Source organism: Sminthopsis crassicaudata, chromosome 3 (genome assembly GCF_048593235.1).
Source record: "Sminthopsis crassicaudata isolate SCR6 chromosome 3, ASM4859323v1, whole genome shotgun sequence".
In the NCBI taxonomy this organism is placed as follows: Eukaryota; Metazoa; Chordata; class Mammalia; order Dasyuromorphia; family Dasyuridae; genus Sminthopsis; species Sminthopsis crassicaudata.
In genome coordinates, this window is record NC_133619.1 from 588,655,566 (window position 1) to 588,671,141 (window position 15,576).

General features: G+C 45.4%; 2 protein-coding genes across 6 annotated transcripts in view; both read left to right on the forward strand.

Annotated features, from left to right (window-relative positions):
* LOC141563692 (protein argonaute-1-like) overlaps window positions 1-5,435 on the forward strand; it is a 34,421-nt gene extending 28,986 nt beyond the window's left edge. Inside the window, 2 exon segments of the mRNA XM_074305118.1 lie at window positions 152-351; window positions 892-5,435. Coding sequence (XP_074161219.1) covers window positions 152-351; window positions 892-1,000 — 309 coding nt within the window. The 3' untranslated portion in view covers window positions 1,001-5,435.
* Window positions 5,436-12,825: 7,390 nt separating this feature from the next.
* Window positions 12,826-15,576, forward strand: part of LOC141563691 (protein argonaute-3) — a 90,697-nt gene continuing 87,946 nt past the window's right edge. For 2 of the 5 annotated variants that reach the window (XM_074305116.1, XM_074305114.1), the window contains exon 1: window positions 13,489-14,825. Coding sequence is in view for 2 of the 5 variants with exons in the window: in XM_074305112.1 (XP_074161213.1) it covers window positions 13,185-13,203 (19 nt within the window). In the remaining 3 variants the exon portion in view is untranslated. Of the gene's footprint in view, window positions 13,224-13,488; window positions 14,826-15,576 lie in introns of those variants that run through there. The other 3 variants (XM_074305115.1, XM_074305112.1, XM_074305113.1) reach the window with 3 other exon arrangements.

Consider the following 15,576-nt stretch of genomic DNA (forward strand, 5'->3'; position numbering starts at 1 on the left):
GGCAGGCTTGTTTGTAATATGTGTTTGCCAGCTCATCCTGGATAATCCTTAGAAGCCTTTTTTGATTGCCCTTTTCTAATTCCCTGTGCCCCCCACCTTACTCCCAGGGGCCATTTGATACATAGACCTCCTCATTCCTTCATCTCCATAGGGCACAAGCCGACCATCCCATTACTACGTCCTCTGGGATGACAACCGTTTCACAGCAGATGAGCTGCAGATCTTGACCTACCAGCTATGTCACACTTATGTGCGCTGTACACGCTCTGTCTCCATCCCAGCACCTGCCTACTATGCTCGCCTTGTGGCTTTCCGGGCACGCTATCACTTGGTGGACAAAGAGCATGACAGGTGAGGTCCATTGCTGGCAAGTAGAATTGACTCAGTGACAAAGGGGCAGGTTTGGGAACTTGGCAAAATGCCTTTTGAAGGGTAGGCAGTAGTATGGATGAGAATGTCAGCAAGGAGAGAGGGCTTCGCAAGTTTGCACACTAGTACAACTGGAAAGGACAATCTAGTTTAATCCTTAACTCCTTTTGAACAGGAAACAAGCCCAGAAAGAGGTATTGACTTGCCTAAAGTCAGACAGGAAGTAACACTGGACTTAGAAACTAGATACACTGTTGTCCCAGGCCAGTAGTGTTCTGATTCACTCCTATCAATCATTTGTTCTGGGCCGTTGCCCTCTACTCCTGGGGAAAGCACTAGGATGGGAGGGAAGAGAAGTAAGGAGAGTATCTCTCCAATACAAAGCTTTGTGCCCATAACTCTTTTTTTGATTGTAGTCTTAGAAATCAGGAGGAAGGGATGCATGGGGCATAGGAGAACAGTGTTCCCAGCATTTCCAGTAACTATCCATGGGTGGATGCTTATCTTTCTCCCTTTTTCTAGTGGCGAGGGGAGCCACATATCGGGACAGAGCAATGGGCGGGATCCCCAGGCCCTGGCCAAGGCTGTGCAGGTTCACCAGGACACTTTGCGCACCATGTACTTTGCTTGAAAGGCAGAACGCTGTTACCTCACTGGAAAGAAGAAAGCTTTCAGAGCCCAAGGAGCCATACAGATGGAAGGAATCCCAAGGAAGAGGAGTCCAGGGGAGTGGGAGGGGAATGGGGGCAGGCTGGGGGGAGGGGGGTTGGGGGAAAGGAAAGCTTGTTTCCCCACTGCAGAGCAGAAGCTGCATCACTAGGGGGTGGGGGATGGGGGGCAGGGCTGGCAAAGAGGGACCACCAGCCAGAGGCCCCTGACTCTTCCCTTGCTCTGCCACATCTGACCCGACCCCAGTGGACCAAGAGAGAGGCAGCATCGTCGCTCACAGGTGCCCATTTTAAAATGCAATACTAAAGACTTGTGACTGGGAGGGCTCCATAAGGTCTGCTCTACAGCTGCGGCCCGAGGGACAGAAGCTGGTAGGTTTGGGTTCACTTCTTTTAGAGGGAAAAATGTTGGCTTGGAAAAGAGGGTGGGAGGAGGAAGAGGGAAGGATTTTTAGGAGCCTTAATCGAAAAGGTATAGATTCATTTAAGAAAAAAAAAATCCCAAACCAATATTTTAGGATAGTAGAGGTTTTAATGGGTTTGAAATCCAGTTTGTAGGGAAATTCTACCACCAGTAGTTTTGGTTGCTCCTCCCCCAGCTGTCACCCCTCCCCTCTGCGGCACACCTTCCGTGGCACCTTCCTCTCTCCCCTTCCCCATCAGATGTAAGGCACTATGGCACTTAGTTTGAATTGACACAGCCCTGTCTTCCTTCTGCCCCACTGGTGGGTGACCAGTGCCTTCACTGTAATGCTGCAGAACTGCAACCTTTTTGTACCTTTTTTTTTTGTGTGTGGGAGGGGGAGAAGGGAAATATGGGAAGAAGGGGAGAAACACCCCAAGTCTCAGAGGCCTCCTGTAGGTGACGCTGCCAGCTGTCTGCATCAGAAGGAATTGACTATGACATTCACAGAGTGAACCCATTGCTTTGAGATCACAACCTCAAGATGGTTAAAATCCATTGAAGACATTTGCACTTTCAAACATGACAAGTTTCTTAGCTGCTGAGATAACTGACCCTTGCCCTCCCCTCACTCTCACCCTTCTGTCCCCAGATTCCCAGAGCGTTATTTCAATGGCATCCTTTCCTCCACGACAGTTGAGTCTCCCGTGTTTCAACATTTCTTTGCTGGGCTATCTTAGAACAAAAGATACTTAGGTCTAAAAGAAGAAAAAAAAGAGAAAACTAAATGTTATTTTTATACAGTATCTTGAGTCTGTTGCCAAAACTTGCAGGTGACTCTCACGTCCTCTGAGTTTACATCCCAGACATACTGAGCCGTCCGTCCGTCTGTCCATAGAAGGGTTGTGCACCTGGATCATTGTTTCTGCCCAGTTGGCAGGGGGTGAGGTTGGAGCCCTCTTATTTCTTGGTTCCCTCCCCCACTCTGTGCATTATCCACCATTCCCTTGCGCCCCTTCCCAAGAGGATCCTGTTGTCTCAGCTATTCTTAGTCGGATCTCAGGCTTTCCGACTCCAGCATGGCCTATAACACACTTTTTGATAGCTTCTGCTGCTTGCTTTCGCTGCTGTTTACACAAAATACTTTTTTGTTCTGCTTGCAAGGGGCAGATGGGGACGTGTATGCATGTGTGCATATAGGCTTCCCTCTTTCTGCAGTCAGTGAAGGGGTCTGATTAGGGCAGGGTGCGGGGCGGGGGGTATAGTTGGTCACTTGGGGGAGAACAAGAGCCCCAGACTGTCTTTAGGCCTCTGGGTGCCCAGGGTTAGGCCCCTTCCTCTGACATGGGTAAGTATAGGGACTGCTTATTTGTTTATGCCCAGCTGGTGAGGACAAGGAACCTCAGCTCATAGTGGGAATTTCTCTTTGCGCTTTAAGGGATTAGACATGAGGCAGCCTAGTCTGTCATCTCTTCTACTGGGCTTTAGCTTGGTTGTTTTGCAACCACTGACCTTGAGGGCCACACCTTTAGATGAAGCCCATGTGGGAAGCCTTGGCCGTCAGGCCTAGTGGCTGCTAAAGCGGACACAGGACTAGAGGCTGGCTTGAAACCAAGTCTCTATCCTTATCTGTTCAAGGAAAGGTGGGCAGGTGTGGAAATGGCTCTTCCCCCTTCCCAGCAGAAGAGTTGCCAGACCATGATTTGCTATGCAAAATAATCTACCCCAATCTCTATTTTTGTTGACCATATTGTTCAAAGATATCAGCAAAATTTAGCACAAACAATAGCTGTGGAATAGGGCATTGGGACAGTTTGGTAATTCCTTCCATTCCTTCCTTCCTTCCCTTCCTTCCTAGCCAGTAGTATCGCCTACCCTGCCGTCCATGGTTGGATGACTGGGAAAGCCAGCGGCTCTCCCCTAGCTGTGAGTGGCAGGGTGGGGAGGGGCTCTGGGAGGGGGTGAGCTCACTTAGGAGCCTACATTCCTTACACAAGTGCCTATATTGTGATGTCAACACTCTGCCCGCCTCTGTCCATTTCCATATCCCTGCCTCTAGTTTGTGTCCATTCATACCTCTGGGTGGGGCTCCAGCCTTTTGAAGCTCCCCCAGGACCAGTGGCTTTGCATGTTTTCTCCGCATGTGTCTTGGGCTTGGGGTTCAGGGCAGTTTTCCTGGGAGGGTACAATCATTCACCAGCATTTTTATCCATGCCCGTGGCAGGTGGCAGCCACAGGGTCCGGTTTGTGTTCCTCCTTTTCTCTCTCTGCCTCCCTCCTGTTGAATTTTGAGCTGGGGTCTGAATTGCTTTTTTAGAAATGTTGGCATTACATATGCCATTTGTAAAATAAATAAATGAAAGTGCGAGGAGCAGCTTGGGCATTGGTAAAAACAAACAAAAAAACCAACACAAAAACAAATAGCTTTGTTGCTCTTGTGATTTTTTTTTTTAAGCCTTTGAGACTTGAAATATAAACTTGACCTTAGAATTTGCACTTGTGTGTGAGGTGCCGTGTGCAGGATGAGAAGGTGGTCCTGGCATCAAGCTCTCAGCTCTGTGGGATTGCTTGTCCAGATATTGGGGGCACCCAGAGTGCCCCGGCCAACCTCTTAACTGTCTGTTGCTTCCCCCACTTTTCTCAGTACCCCCATTCTGCTTCTATGCCTTTTTGAGATCAAGCCTCTGCAGAGCCCCAGTGTCAATGGTTAAGCCTATTGTGAAACCATTACTCCTTTGCTTCTGAGCACCTGGAATTCCTTTTTTTTCTATAGGTCTGATTCATAATGTAGTGCCCATCTGGCATCTGGTGCTGCATGAGTGTCTATGTGAGCCTCTCACTATGTCTGTCCCAAGGCCTCAGCTGATGCAGAATCAACAGGCATGCCAAGCTGGGGTAACTACAGGAGGCTTTGCTTCTTAGGCCCATCCCTAACCACCACAAGGTGCTATTCCTGCTGTAATACTGAGCACCCTGTATGCTTCTGGTCCTAGTTACCCAGCAGCCGCCTCTCTTTCTGGGCCACATCTCTGAGTAGCCTCCTTTGAGGAGGCCTGGAATTCAATGCCTTAGGTGGCCAAATATTCTAGGCTGGGTGGGCTAGGGGAGTAGAGCAAACTAATTCTTCTTGCCTTCTGTTCCTTCATGGGTGCATGGGGTCAGACTGGATGAAAGATCCATCCCTTCCACAGTTTGGAATAGTGTTGAGGTATCAAGACAGTGGCTAAACAGAGAAATGGGAAGGAATATTCCTGAGTACCACAAAGGCTGTTCAGGTTGGATTGAATTGATTCTTGCTTGACATGCCAGTCGGGCATCCCCTTTAACCTAGGATCAATGCCACAGGACCCCCTAGGTCCAGAGAAGCAGTGCTGGTGGTGGGGATGAAATCTAGGCAGGACAGGCAGCTTGGGAAATCCTTTTTCTCCTTGCCTGGGTGAATCGTTATGTACAAAACTGTTGGAGGCTTTTTCTGGAGCTGGGACCTGGCAGGGCAGGCCATTTGGCAATCGAATGTGGGGAGAGCTACCTCCATGTAGCAAAAAAAGGGGGCTTTGGAAATAGCATCCAAGGGTAGTTGTGCTTTATTTATTAACTTGGTATTTGTGCCAGGATGAATACTTGGTTACCCTCTTCTCCCAAAAGCTTGGACATCAAGTGGATGTGCCAAGTCTGTGAAGGGCACCCAAGGCATTTTGCATCCTCTCTGCTCTGTTTGGCCCTCAGCTGGGGAGGTGCTCTTATCTTTTAATCTCTTCAATTTTTAAGGACTTGCCTTCTCCCTGGGCTGATGCAGGACCCAAAATGGTATTCTACAGCCATTCCACTCTCTTCAAACTCTGAGCTTCAGTCTGCTGCAGAGGGAGAGGGAGGTTGGGGACACATTACTGGAGCACTCAAGGCTTGTGAAGAAGCACTAAAAAGGGGCAGGGTTCATCTCCCTTTTGAAAATTTATCTTCAAAATTTTGTGCAAATAAAGAGAATCTGTTGAGTCTAATGACAGTCCAATGGCTGAACAGCAATAAGAAAACGCTGGAGGACATTGTTTTGTGTACGTGGTGTTGTTGCACTTAGCAGAGGTATGGTGGACAGAGGGTTTGGAGCACTCCTGGGGTTTAGTCTCAGTTCAGTTTCTAAACTTTCACACCTCCCTGAGCCCAGTGAGGGCGGAGCTGGCCTTGGGGCCCCACACCCAGAGTCCTTGTTTGCTTTTGGTTTTCTCTTTGACCTGTGTTAGTGTCCTGCTTCTGACTGTATGCTGGATGGTCCATTTGTGAAACTGCCCAAGCGGTTGTAACGGACATTTATTTCTGAAACAAACAGCCGCATGATATTGTGTTTTATAAAGATAACAATGGCTTATGTTTTAAAAGTGCAGCATCATTTTTCTTCTTTTTTTGGCCAGGGAAGAGGGGACATATGAAAAAAGCTGCCAAGAGCAATTACGTTGATTTTAGGCCAAAACAATAAAGAGAATACTTTAAGAGTAGAACCACTATTGCTTTTAAGGGGAAAATGAATTAAACAATCTAGATCACCTTATAATGTGACTTCCTTGCTTATGACAAGTGACTTCTTGGGTTCTGGTGCTTAGTCTTGAGAATGAGGCACTGCCATTCCTAAGGGAGGCTCCGAGAGCCTTGGCTTTCTTTAGTTTCTGCCTTTCTCATATAGGTAGCTCCATACAAAGGAACTCACATCAAACCTTTACGTGTCCCCAGAGGTCCTAGGTCTCTGTCCCTCTTTATTTTGTTGAAGTATCTCCTAGAGGGCTAGAGGGCTGGTATTTCATATTTAATTGCCAATCCATTGAGGATGCTTCAGAATTCATTGAATGGTACTTCCACTATAGGAGAGTATGAAGGCTTTCCAAAACTTCTGGGTCTCTGGAAGTCTCTGATTTTGTCATTGTCTTTGGGCCTAATCAATCAGGATCACTCTATATTGGCTTCTGTCCCAAACTAAGGCAATCACAGGCCTTGTCTTCAATTCAGTAAACATTAAGTGCTTTGTGCAAAAGTCAAGGTCCATAAAGAGGGAAATACGGCTAGATGTTATATCATGTACCTGGTTTAGTGTCAGAATTCCTGGGTTCAAGTTCTGACTTTATAGGCTAAGTTAATTCACTTGTGAAATGGAAAATATTTCCTCTACTACCTCACAGGGCTTTGATGTGAAGATCAGATGAGCTCATGAGTGAAAGCACTTTGTAACTCAAAGCAGCTCCATAAACACAAGTAATTCCTAGGTTAGAATATAAGAGTGGCACAAATACTTAAGAGAAAGCATCTCAGAGCACATGGCATTTAAACTAGATCTTGAAGAATGGATAGGATTTCTAGCATTAGAGATTTTGGGGTTAGAAGTGTGTGTGAAGAGATCATTCAATGTAGAAACACTTCAGATCTTAAGAGTCTGCTACTCCAACAAAAGAAGGTATGGAGACAGACTACTATATACACATTGAATCAGAACCATCTGTTGGTCTGTCCTACTGGTTCAGCCCAATATTCCTGGGGCTCTGGAGGGTGCCTCCCTGGAATAGGCTGGCCCTGAATCTCACTTGGGTCCTTTGAGTGGTCTTTTACAAGAGGACAAGACTACAGCATACTGAGCCACACCTGGACTTATTCTCAGCATGGGAGACTTGCCTGTGCCTGGGAAAGTCTCAAAAAAAAATTGACATTTGCTTACTGTTACTGAACTTTTCCACTAAATAATAACAGGGAAGTAGATTTTCTCTTTTCCTATTTGCCTCTTCATTCCACCTGTCTAAAATTGGAATAAACTATATAAAATGTTTCTTAGGCCCTCCTTAATAGGTCCTTTCATTTAGAACATCAGAACCACCTCTAAATAAGATCTGCACTTCCAAAGTGTTTTCTTAACCTCTTGTCACCCCTCCTCCAGGAGATACTTCAGACATAGAAGTAAAAACTAGCTTTTCTTTTCACTTCTTAGAAGAGGGACTAGGGTGGGCATGCCATTTGGTTTGGGAGAGACTGTGGTCCTATCAGTGGAGTGGAAAATGCACTGGGTTTTCTGTCCAAACTTAGCACTTCCTGGGTAGACAAGGGCTTAAACTTCTGGGCCTCAGTTTTTTCCCCTGTAAAGTAAACACATTACTACCTGCACTACCTACCTCACAGGGCTGTTGTGAGGAAACCTCTCTAAAAATGAGAGTGATTATGTGACAACACTACTTTCTTTCCTAAGGTAAAACCACTTCCTTATTAGGTAAGGATAGACCGCCAGCATCCTTCATCATATCCTTTCCCCAAATAAAATAAAATAAAAATGGTCCAACAGTTGACTAGGTCACATGGCTACTGTAAATCGTTCACCAAATATTTAACTCTATAAAGTCATATTAAACACCCTTTCCTTCCAAGAAAGCCAGTATTTGACCCCCTTTGGACTAAGCTGACTAGCCTGGTCCTTGGTACAATGCCATGGTCATCTCAGTGAGATCCTTAAGCAGGATGTGAGGAATTAGAGCCTTCAGTTTGGGAAGAGAGGGGTCACATGTCCAGGCCCAGCCTTCCAATAAGAATTAGGTGTTGGGATTTTTCCAGATATCCTGGACACAAGTGCTGCAACTGCCTATGGCCACATACCTGGCTAGATTCCACTGGGAAAAAACCTTTTAATATTAACAGCCAAATCCAAGTAACTTTTTGGTGAGGAAGGAGGGATGGATGGGAGGGGGCTGGCTATGGTTGATACTGTAGAGCAAATTGGAACCTGGAATGAATTTTTCCCAACTGAAAGGAAAATTTGAAAAATAAGTTATAATACAAATGCTAGCAATGGGCTTATTCTATCCCAAGGGACACAAAATGACTAGGTGTGGAATGGGGAGATGACCAGGATAATTTGCTGCTGTATTTGGACTCTAAGAAACAACTGAGGTTGTAGAAGTCTCTCTGCTCCCCTGAGAATACACATCTTTGGGAGTGTGGGGATCTGGAGCTGGCCAAGCATGTGTTAAGTTCCAGGCCAAGGCTGTATTCCACCTGGGCCCAGAGCCAAAGATCCCAGGCTCAGGCTTGTCTCAGCCACTCCATATTCTTTCTCTGCATAGGTTGTGCTGTCTCTCTGCCCATCTTGGGCTGGATACATGTATCCAGCATTTCTGTCAACAAATTATCCCGTCTCTTATATCTTGCAGGTGTGTGGGGTGGGGAGGGTAAAATAAGAGGGGATTCCAGCAATTCCCAATAAACTGGTGCTGGAAACCAGTATAGAGGCAAAGTAGAAGATGAAATTAGGTTCCTATGAGGATATAGGGCTAACACATTAGAATGCCCAAGAAATTTGTGACACTTAGCTAAGATGTAATGGGAGGATATGTAGGGGCAGAGCCAGAAGAACCTAAGTCTCTTGCTCTTAGATCAGACCATCCTTCCAGTGACCAAATAAGACCCTGGCACAGACATTAATCTGTTTATGGGGAATGGTGCAGCAACTTTACCAGTTTCTTTTCTTTTTTGGCTGCTAGGCAGCAAATGTGGCATATATATGCTTCTCTGAACTGAGAAAGGATGATTGGTATAGATGATGGGCCAAACCTGGCTAGAGCCCTCTTTCAAAGATGCCACTTCTGGAAGGAAAAATCAAGGCTTGCTGTGTCTGACTGAAGAGCCCTTTGGGTAACGCGTAAGAACTGCCTTGTCTAAGGCCTGCAGCCAAGCCAAGGCACAGCTTTCCCTCTCCACCCCAGCCCCTCCCTTTCCTTGGATGTTCCCTTTCCACAGGCTGCTGTGGTTTACACTCAAGGAACATTATGTCCTGCTCTCCCTAGTTTGCTGCTACAGGGGCCGCTGCAAAGCTTCCTCTGCCAGCAGTGCTACAGAAATACTAGGTATGAGATAGAAGGGAGCAGCAGCCTTTGGGCCCCACCTTGACTTCCTGATCAGCTCCTAACCTCTCTCCCAAGCAGAAATATACCATATTTTATAAGATTTCTGGGAAGTAGGAGTAGGGTAGAGGGCCCCAGCCAGATCTTGGAGAAATACTGTGCAAAGAGCTTTTTTTTTTTTTTTTTAAACCTACTTCAGGAAGGGATATTAAGAATTCTATCCCATATTTCCAGGTCCTAGTATAGTGTGTAGCACATATTAGGAGCTTAATAAATGCTTTTTCATTCAAGACAAGCATCAACAGTTGCACCCAGGGAAGAGGAATGAGTCTACTCCAGATCCAATTTTAGTCCCCATATAGTGGTTGAAAGGGGCAGATCCTGACTCTTGGGGGATTGGAAGGTGAGAGTGATGAGAAGGCACTTTGATATGTCTATATAAAACTGATAGCTATAGCTATCTGGCTATGCCCTTCTCATTTTTCCTGGGCATAGAGGGCATCTTGGTGGAAGCTGAGATGCTTCAGTTTTCATAGGGCACTCAGTCTGTTCCCCATTTTGCTATGACTTCTGTTCAATGTTCTGTAGTGTTCCTCTCTGGGGTTAATATATGCCAATGTAAAGGACAACAGAGCTCTTATAAGCAGACAGCTGCTGCTATTAGGCTGGGAATAAGACTGGGCAGGTATAGCTTATTTCTCTAGTCATAATCACACAATCCCAAAATTGGAAGGAACCGCCAAGTTTAACCCACATTGGATTAAGGATTATCTCTTACAGTATCTCCATAAATAGTTATACAGCTTTCACTTAAAGCTCTCAAAAGAGGAACCTAGTATGGGTAAATCTTAAGTATTGGAATTTTTTTCCTTTTGCCACGTCAAAAGCTGCCTTTATACATTTGTTCTAGTTCTGTCTCCTGAGACCAAGCAAAACAATTTGAATTTCCTTCCCACCTGCTCTCCCTTCTAAATTTCTTCCCTTTAGCCTAGCAGTCTACCCCAATTTCAAAGTTTAGGTGGGGAAGCAAATGTGTTCTCAAGATAGTTTAGAAAAAAGTTGACCACCTCCATTTTTGCTTTTCATTTTAAAAATTTCATTTAAAAATGCCTTGAAAAGTACTTTATACTTTTTTATTTCTATTATAGAAAGTTAAAGTATGCTAAAAAGCCAATTGGAAAATCAATTTCAAGAAGTCCATAAGGTCTATGGAACTTGGATACTTCAGTACCATTAGAATGTATGCTCATTGAGGCCGAGGACTACTTTTCTTTTTGTTGTAACCCCAGGACCTAGCACATAGTAGACACACAATAAATGATTGTTGGACCAGATGCTAGAGAAAATTCATGATTTCATTGCCATGAACCTTCTTTCCGTCTATGCACTAATTCCTTCATTTTAGTGGTCTGTTTCATGAATTAATAGTTATATGTGGTATATGCAATTCATCACCAGATAGTCAACCCTACTACAATAACTGAATCATGAACTTCAAGTTTAGCTAGACTGGTTTTTGAATGACATACAAGTATATCACTAGGCCTGTCCTTGAAACCTCTCAAGCTTGGCAGAACCTTCAAGAGTTTATATCCTGCTGGCAACACTTTTGAAAATTCAGGGTCACCTTCATGCCACAGTGAAGCATCAAAGGTCTTTATGCTTCTGTTTTGAAGACCTCATCGGTGATCTGCCAAAGAAGTCCATTTCTTTTTTGAATAGCTCCAATTGTTAACTCTAGGATTTCCTTTATCTTGAGCTGATTACTCCTTCCCTGTAACTTTCACCTCAACCCAGATAGAATAATTTCTCTTTCTCATGACCTTCGGGAATCTGAGGACAGAGATACTGTTCTCTCTAGCCTAAACATTAAATGGTGTTAGTACCACAATCTTAGTCTAAAGAGGTCGAATTAAATAGATTATCTGACAGAAACTCCCTATGCCTGGAATCCAGGGATTCCATTCTTGGAGCTAGCTCGTATCCACCACTTTCCCCTTATACAGAATCTGAGAGGCAGACTCGGAGAATGGGAAATCATTTAGGGAAAGAGATGCAAAGCCACACACTGAGTATACCATAGTTGGAGTGTAACAATAGAGAAAAGGTGACTGAGGACAGTCTGGAGGTGGTCCTTATCCTGGGCTAGAATTCCAATCAGCAGGTGCTTTATTTCTTAACTCTCGCTTCCCAGGGGACCAGCTTTGGCCAAAGGAGGAGTGTATTTTTGAAATTCCTTCAAGAATTTATTGCTCAATCCACGAATTTTATATAAGAAAAATAAGAAATTGGCATGTGGGGGTGGGGACAAAGAACCAACGATAAGGGGCTAAGAGAATAGGAAGGGTGGTTGGTCAGCGTCCATCCTTCATTGCAAGAATGGCTTTTAAGGTAGCAGTTCTCCTTGAAAGTGCTGCCCCCCCTTTTTAAGAGCGTTTGAGGGAGCTGCTGCTGTGTCCCTTCCTCCCAATTCTAGGCACCTGAAAAAAGTTGACATTGGGAAGAGGCCATCTGTAAAATAATCTCATTGAGTTCTAAGGTGCCTCAGTGTTGATATTGATGCAACAAGCATTTATTATGCGCCTATCATGTACCAAACGCTAGGGATTCAAGAAGGAAAAGGAAAGCCCCTGTTCTCAAATGGTTTACATACAATCACTGGATGCATAAGGTAACTAGGCCCTGAGAAAGTCTAGGATTTGGCACCGGGCCGGGTACATAATAAGCGCTTAATCATGCTCCTAGACGGATCGCCCGTATGGGGGCAGGGCTGATGTCCGTCCCCACCAGAAGACAGAATACAAACTGTCATGGCGCTCAGGATTGGGATAAATTGCTGAGTGGGCAAAAACCAGCGCAGGGGCGGTGGGTGGGCAAGCGTTAACCGCCAGTCTGTAGCAGTTGGTAGAATGTTCCTGCTATTCAATCCCGAAGTATATCTGCATAAACAGTAGGGGGGGGAAGACTCAGAGCGTCCAATGAGCGAAGCGCGAAAAGGTGACAGACTTGGCCACCAGCCAATCCTGAAACCATCCGGGGATGCTGTCTGTAAAAGCCACGTTTCCCCGCCCCCTCCCCCGCCCTTCAGTCAGCCTGGAGCAATAGGAGACATTGGGAGAGCTCGGCCCCCTAGGAAGACCACGCCCCTAGAATTTTCTTTCTCCCGATTGGCCGCATCTCTGGCACACCTGAGACAGATGGGGTTTGTCCCTAGCTTGCAGGTCTCCTGGGGCGGAGAGGAGAGGACACACTCCCTCCCCTCCGCATGTGTCCCTCATATTCAGTCCGCTCCGTCCCTCCCCCCCTCCCCCCCCTCCCCCCCTCCCCCCAAGCGCTTCACCTCAGTTCCCGCCCGCCTCCGGCACAAGGAAGTCAGCTTTCCTGGAGCTTCGCATCCCAACCTCTTTCCCCTCCCAGGCGCGGCGCCTTAGAGCGCGCGCCGGAATAAAGTATTCATTCAGAGTAAACGGCGGCTAGGCAACCGAGGCGGCAGGCTGGAACTGGTTACGGAAGTGACGTAGGAGGGCTTCCGGGGGGGCGCCGGCGGGGAAGTCGGCGGCTGTGGCAGTTGAGCAAGTCAGAGAGCCCGCGGCTGCCGCGACGACAGTTCCGGACCGCGGCTCGCGGCTCACCCCGCCTCTCCGCCCAGTTCGTGTCTTTGTGGCTGACGCGCCTGCGGCCGTCCCGCCCCGAGTTGTCGGAGCCGAGGAGTACCGAGCCGGACCGGCAGTTTGCCATCTCGGCTAAGGGGCCCCAGAGGAGGAGCCGCCGCCGCCCCGGGAGCCTGGCGCGGGGACCTTGCTGCTTCTCCTCTCATTTCGTCTCCCGTCTCGCCGGCCCCGGCCCCAATCTCTCTTAGAGCAGCCCTGCCCAGCTCCATGAATGGAAATCGGTCCCGCAGGTGAGTGGGAGCTTCCTCCCGTGCGCCGCCCATCTCCCCTCCCCCCAGCCCCGCGCGCTCCCCGTGGGAGGTCTGTGGGAACCTTCACTCAACCGTGAGCTCGCCGCCTTTCCCGGCGGTTTCCACGGGGTCCGGGGCGTGTGTGTCACGCTGCTGGCGGTCACTTCTGAAGCAGCTGTCCGCCTCTCCCCTTCTCCATCCCACCCGCAGGAGCCGTGGAGTAGTCCGAGGGTGTGGGCGTGGGAGCGCGCGCGTGCGTGCAAGTGCGTGTGCTGACAGCGCCGGTGTCGGGAGCATGTCACCTCTGGGAGAGGCGTGCTGTATCATTCATCACTTTGTCTTCTGAAGGAAATCTCTTCTCTGACTAGGCTTTGTGTGTGTGTGTGTGTGTGTGTGTGTGTGTGTGTGTGTGTGTGTGTGTCCGTGTCCCAGAGGAGTTTAAGGGTTCCTCGCCCATTTCACCATATTGTCAGGATTATCGAGAGAACGAACGCATTGGAGTAGTTTTGGAAAAGTGTATAAAGTGTATGGTGATACTAGATGATACTTGTTGCTACTACTCGCCTCTTTGTTTCCATTGTAAAGTGCTTCAAAGTTACCTCTTTGAGATAGCTGTGTTCGTGCCGGTGTGGCCTAGCACTGCCCGATCCGTAGGGAACTCGGAGATATTTTTTACCCTACCTGCTCATTGACAGCAGGGAGTTTCCTTTTTTGCTTCTATTTGTGTTCTGGCGCTCTGCCGCGTACCTGACACATCGTAATCGCTTAATTTGTGTGGGTGTGTGAAGGGAAGGGTCTTTAAGCCCGTGTAAACTTGTAAAAAAAGTGTCAATTTGTTACCAAACTGTTTTAAATGTAAATATAACCTTTTTGGAGATTTTACTTTGGGGGGAAAGTTGAAATCTGGGCGATACTTTATTTTTCCACCTTCATCAAAAGGCCCTTTGTGTAGAATATTAAATTTATGTCCAACTTGATTTGTTTCTAAAATGACCATATTTGGAAAATCTAACTTTAAAAGTTCGATTTGTTCAAGCAATCAGAAATTAATTTGATTTAATGTTTAGATAATTATCATAAATGGAGCTACAAATTGCTGAGCTCTGAATTTAGTCTTTGCCTGTTTTAGAAACAGGCAAAAAGTTGAACAAGAAGAAACCAACATTATAGTAAAACCAAATTGCTTCATTTTTCTGGGCATGGTGCCCACCACAACATCCAGCAAATGCAGAAAACATTCTTTTTCAGAAAAGATTGTGAGGGAGGAAGAAAAAGCCTTCAAATTCATTGACTACAATTTTTACTCTTAAGATGCTACTTTATTGCCTTTACAATATCTTGTAAAGAGGAGATTTTGTTTACCTGGATTTGTATTATATATATAAAATCTTTCTACAAGAATTTTAACACCAGACTTGGAAATCAAAAGAGACTTGGGTTCTCTGATATTATCTGTGATTATGAAAATTCAGTAATAATTTTATTAAATTTGAAGTAATATACCAAGTACTTGTACTAGATAGAGGATATTAAAAACAAAAATTCCTTTCCCTCAGGCATCTTGCTGTTGAAGATTTTCATACATACGTTATCTAATTTGATCTTCATAACAACCTTAGGAGGTAGGGGCTATTATTGTCATTTTACACATTTTACAAATTGAGGCTCAAAAATCAATGAACAGTAAGCACCCATTATGGGCAAGGGATTATGCTAGGAAAAAAAAAATAGGGATTATGCTGCAAAATAGGAACAATATCCACTGGACTTGCTCCCATTGTTCTGAAATATAAATAAAATATGTAAAATGCTTTGCAAATTTTGTGCTTCTACATAAATGTCAATTATTATATCTTCTCTTTGATTTATCACATGGTTTTAAACTTAGCCCTATAGATATAAGATATTAAAGGTAAAGTGCTCGTATGTAAGTCATTCTAAACCAAATATTTTTCACTTCTGCTTTAGGTGAAAGCAAAAAAAGTCAGGGTTTTTTTTCCCCTGAAATTTTCTCTGCTGAGCCCCCTTCCCCTTTTTAAATTCTTTAAATAATCTAGACTTATCCAGTTCGATTTTTGTGTACATGTGTAAAGTTATACAAATAATCTACTTTTTAAAATTAATTCCTTAAAATATTTTCTCCTAACTTAGCCTTTCATCCCAGAAGTTCAGTTCAATGCAAATTATACTATGTTTTTGTCATTTTAATCGTTTTAATGTTTTTATACCAATACTGAAAAAATCCTCATTTAAGTGAAAGCGGAGGTAGTGGTTAATTTGTACTTTTTCCATATGCTTGAACATCTTGAAACAGAGAATAACTTTATATGCTTACAAATAAATTTTCAAAAGCCAAGGAAGTAAAATAACTAA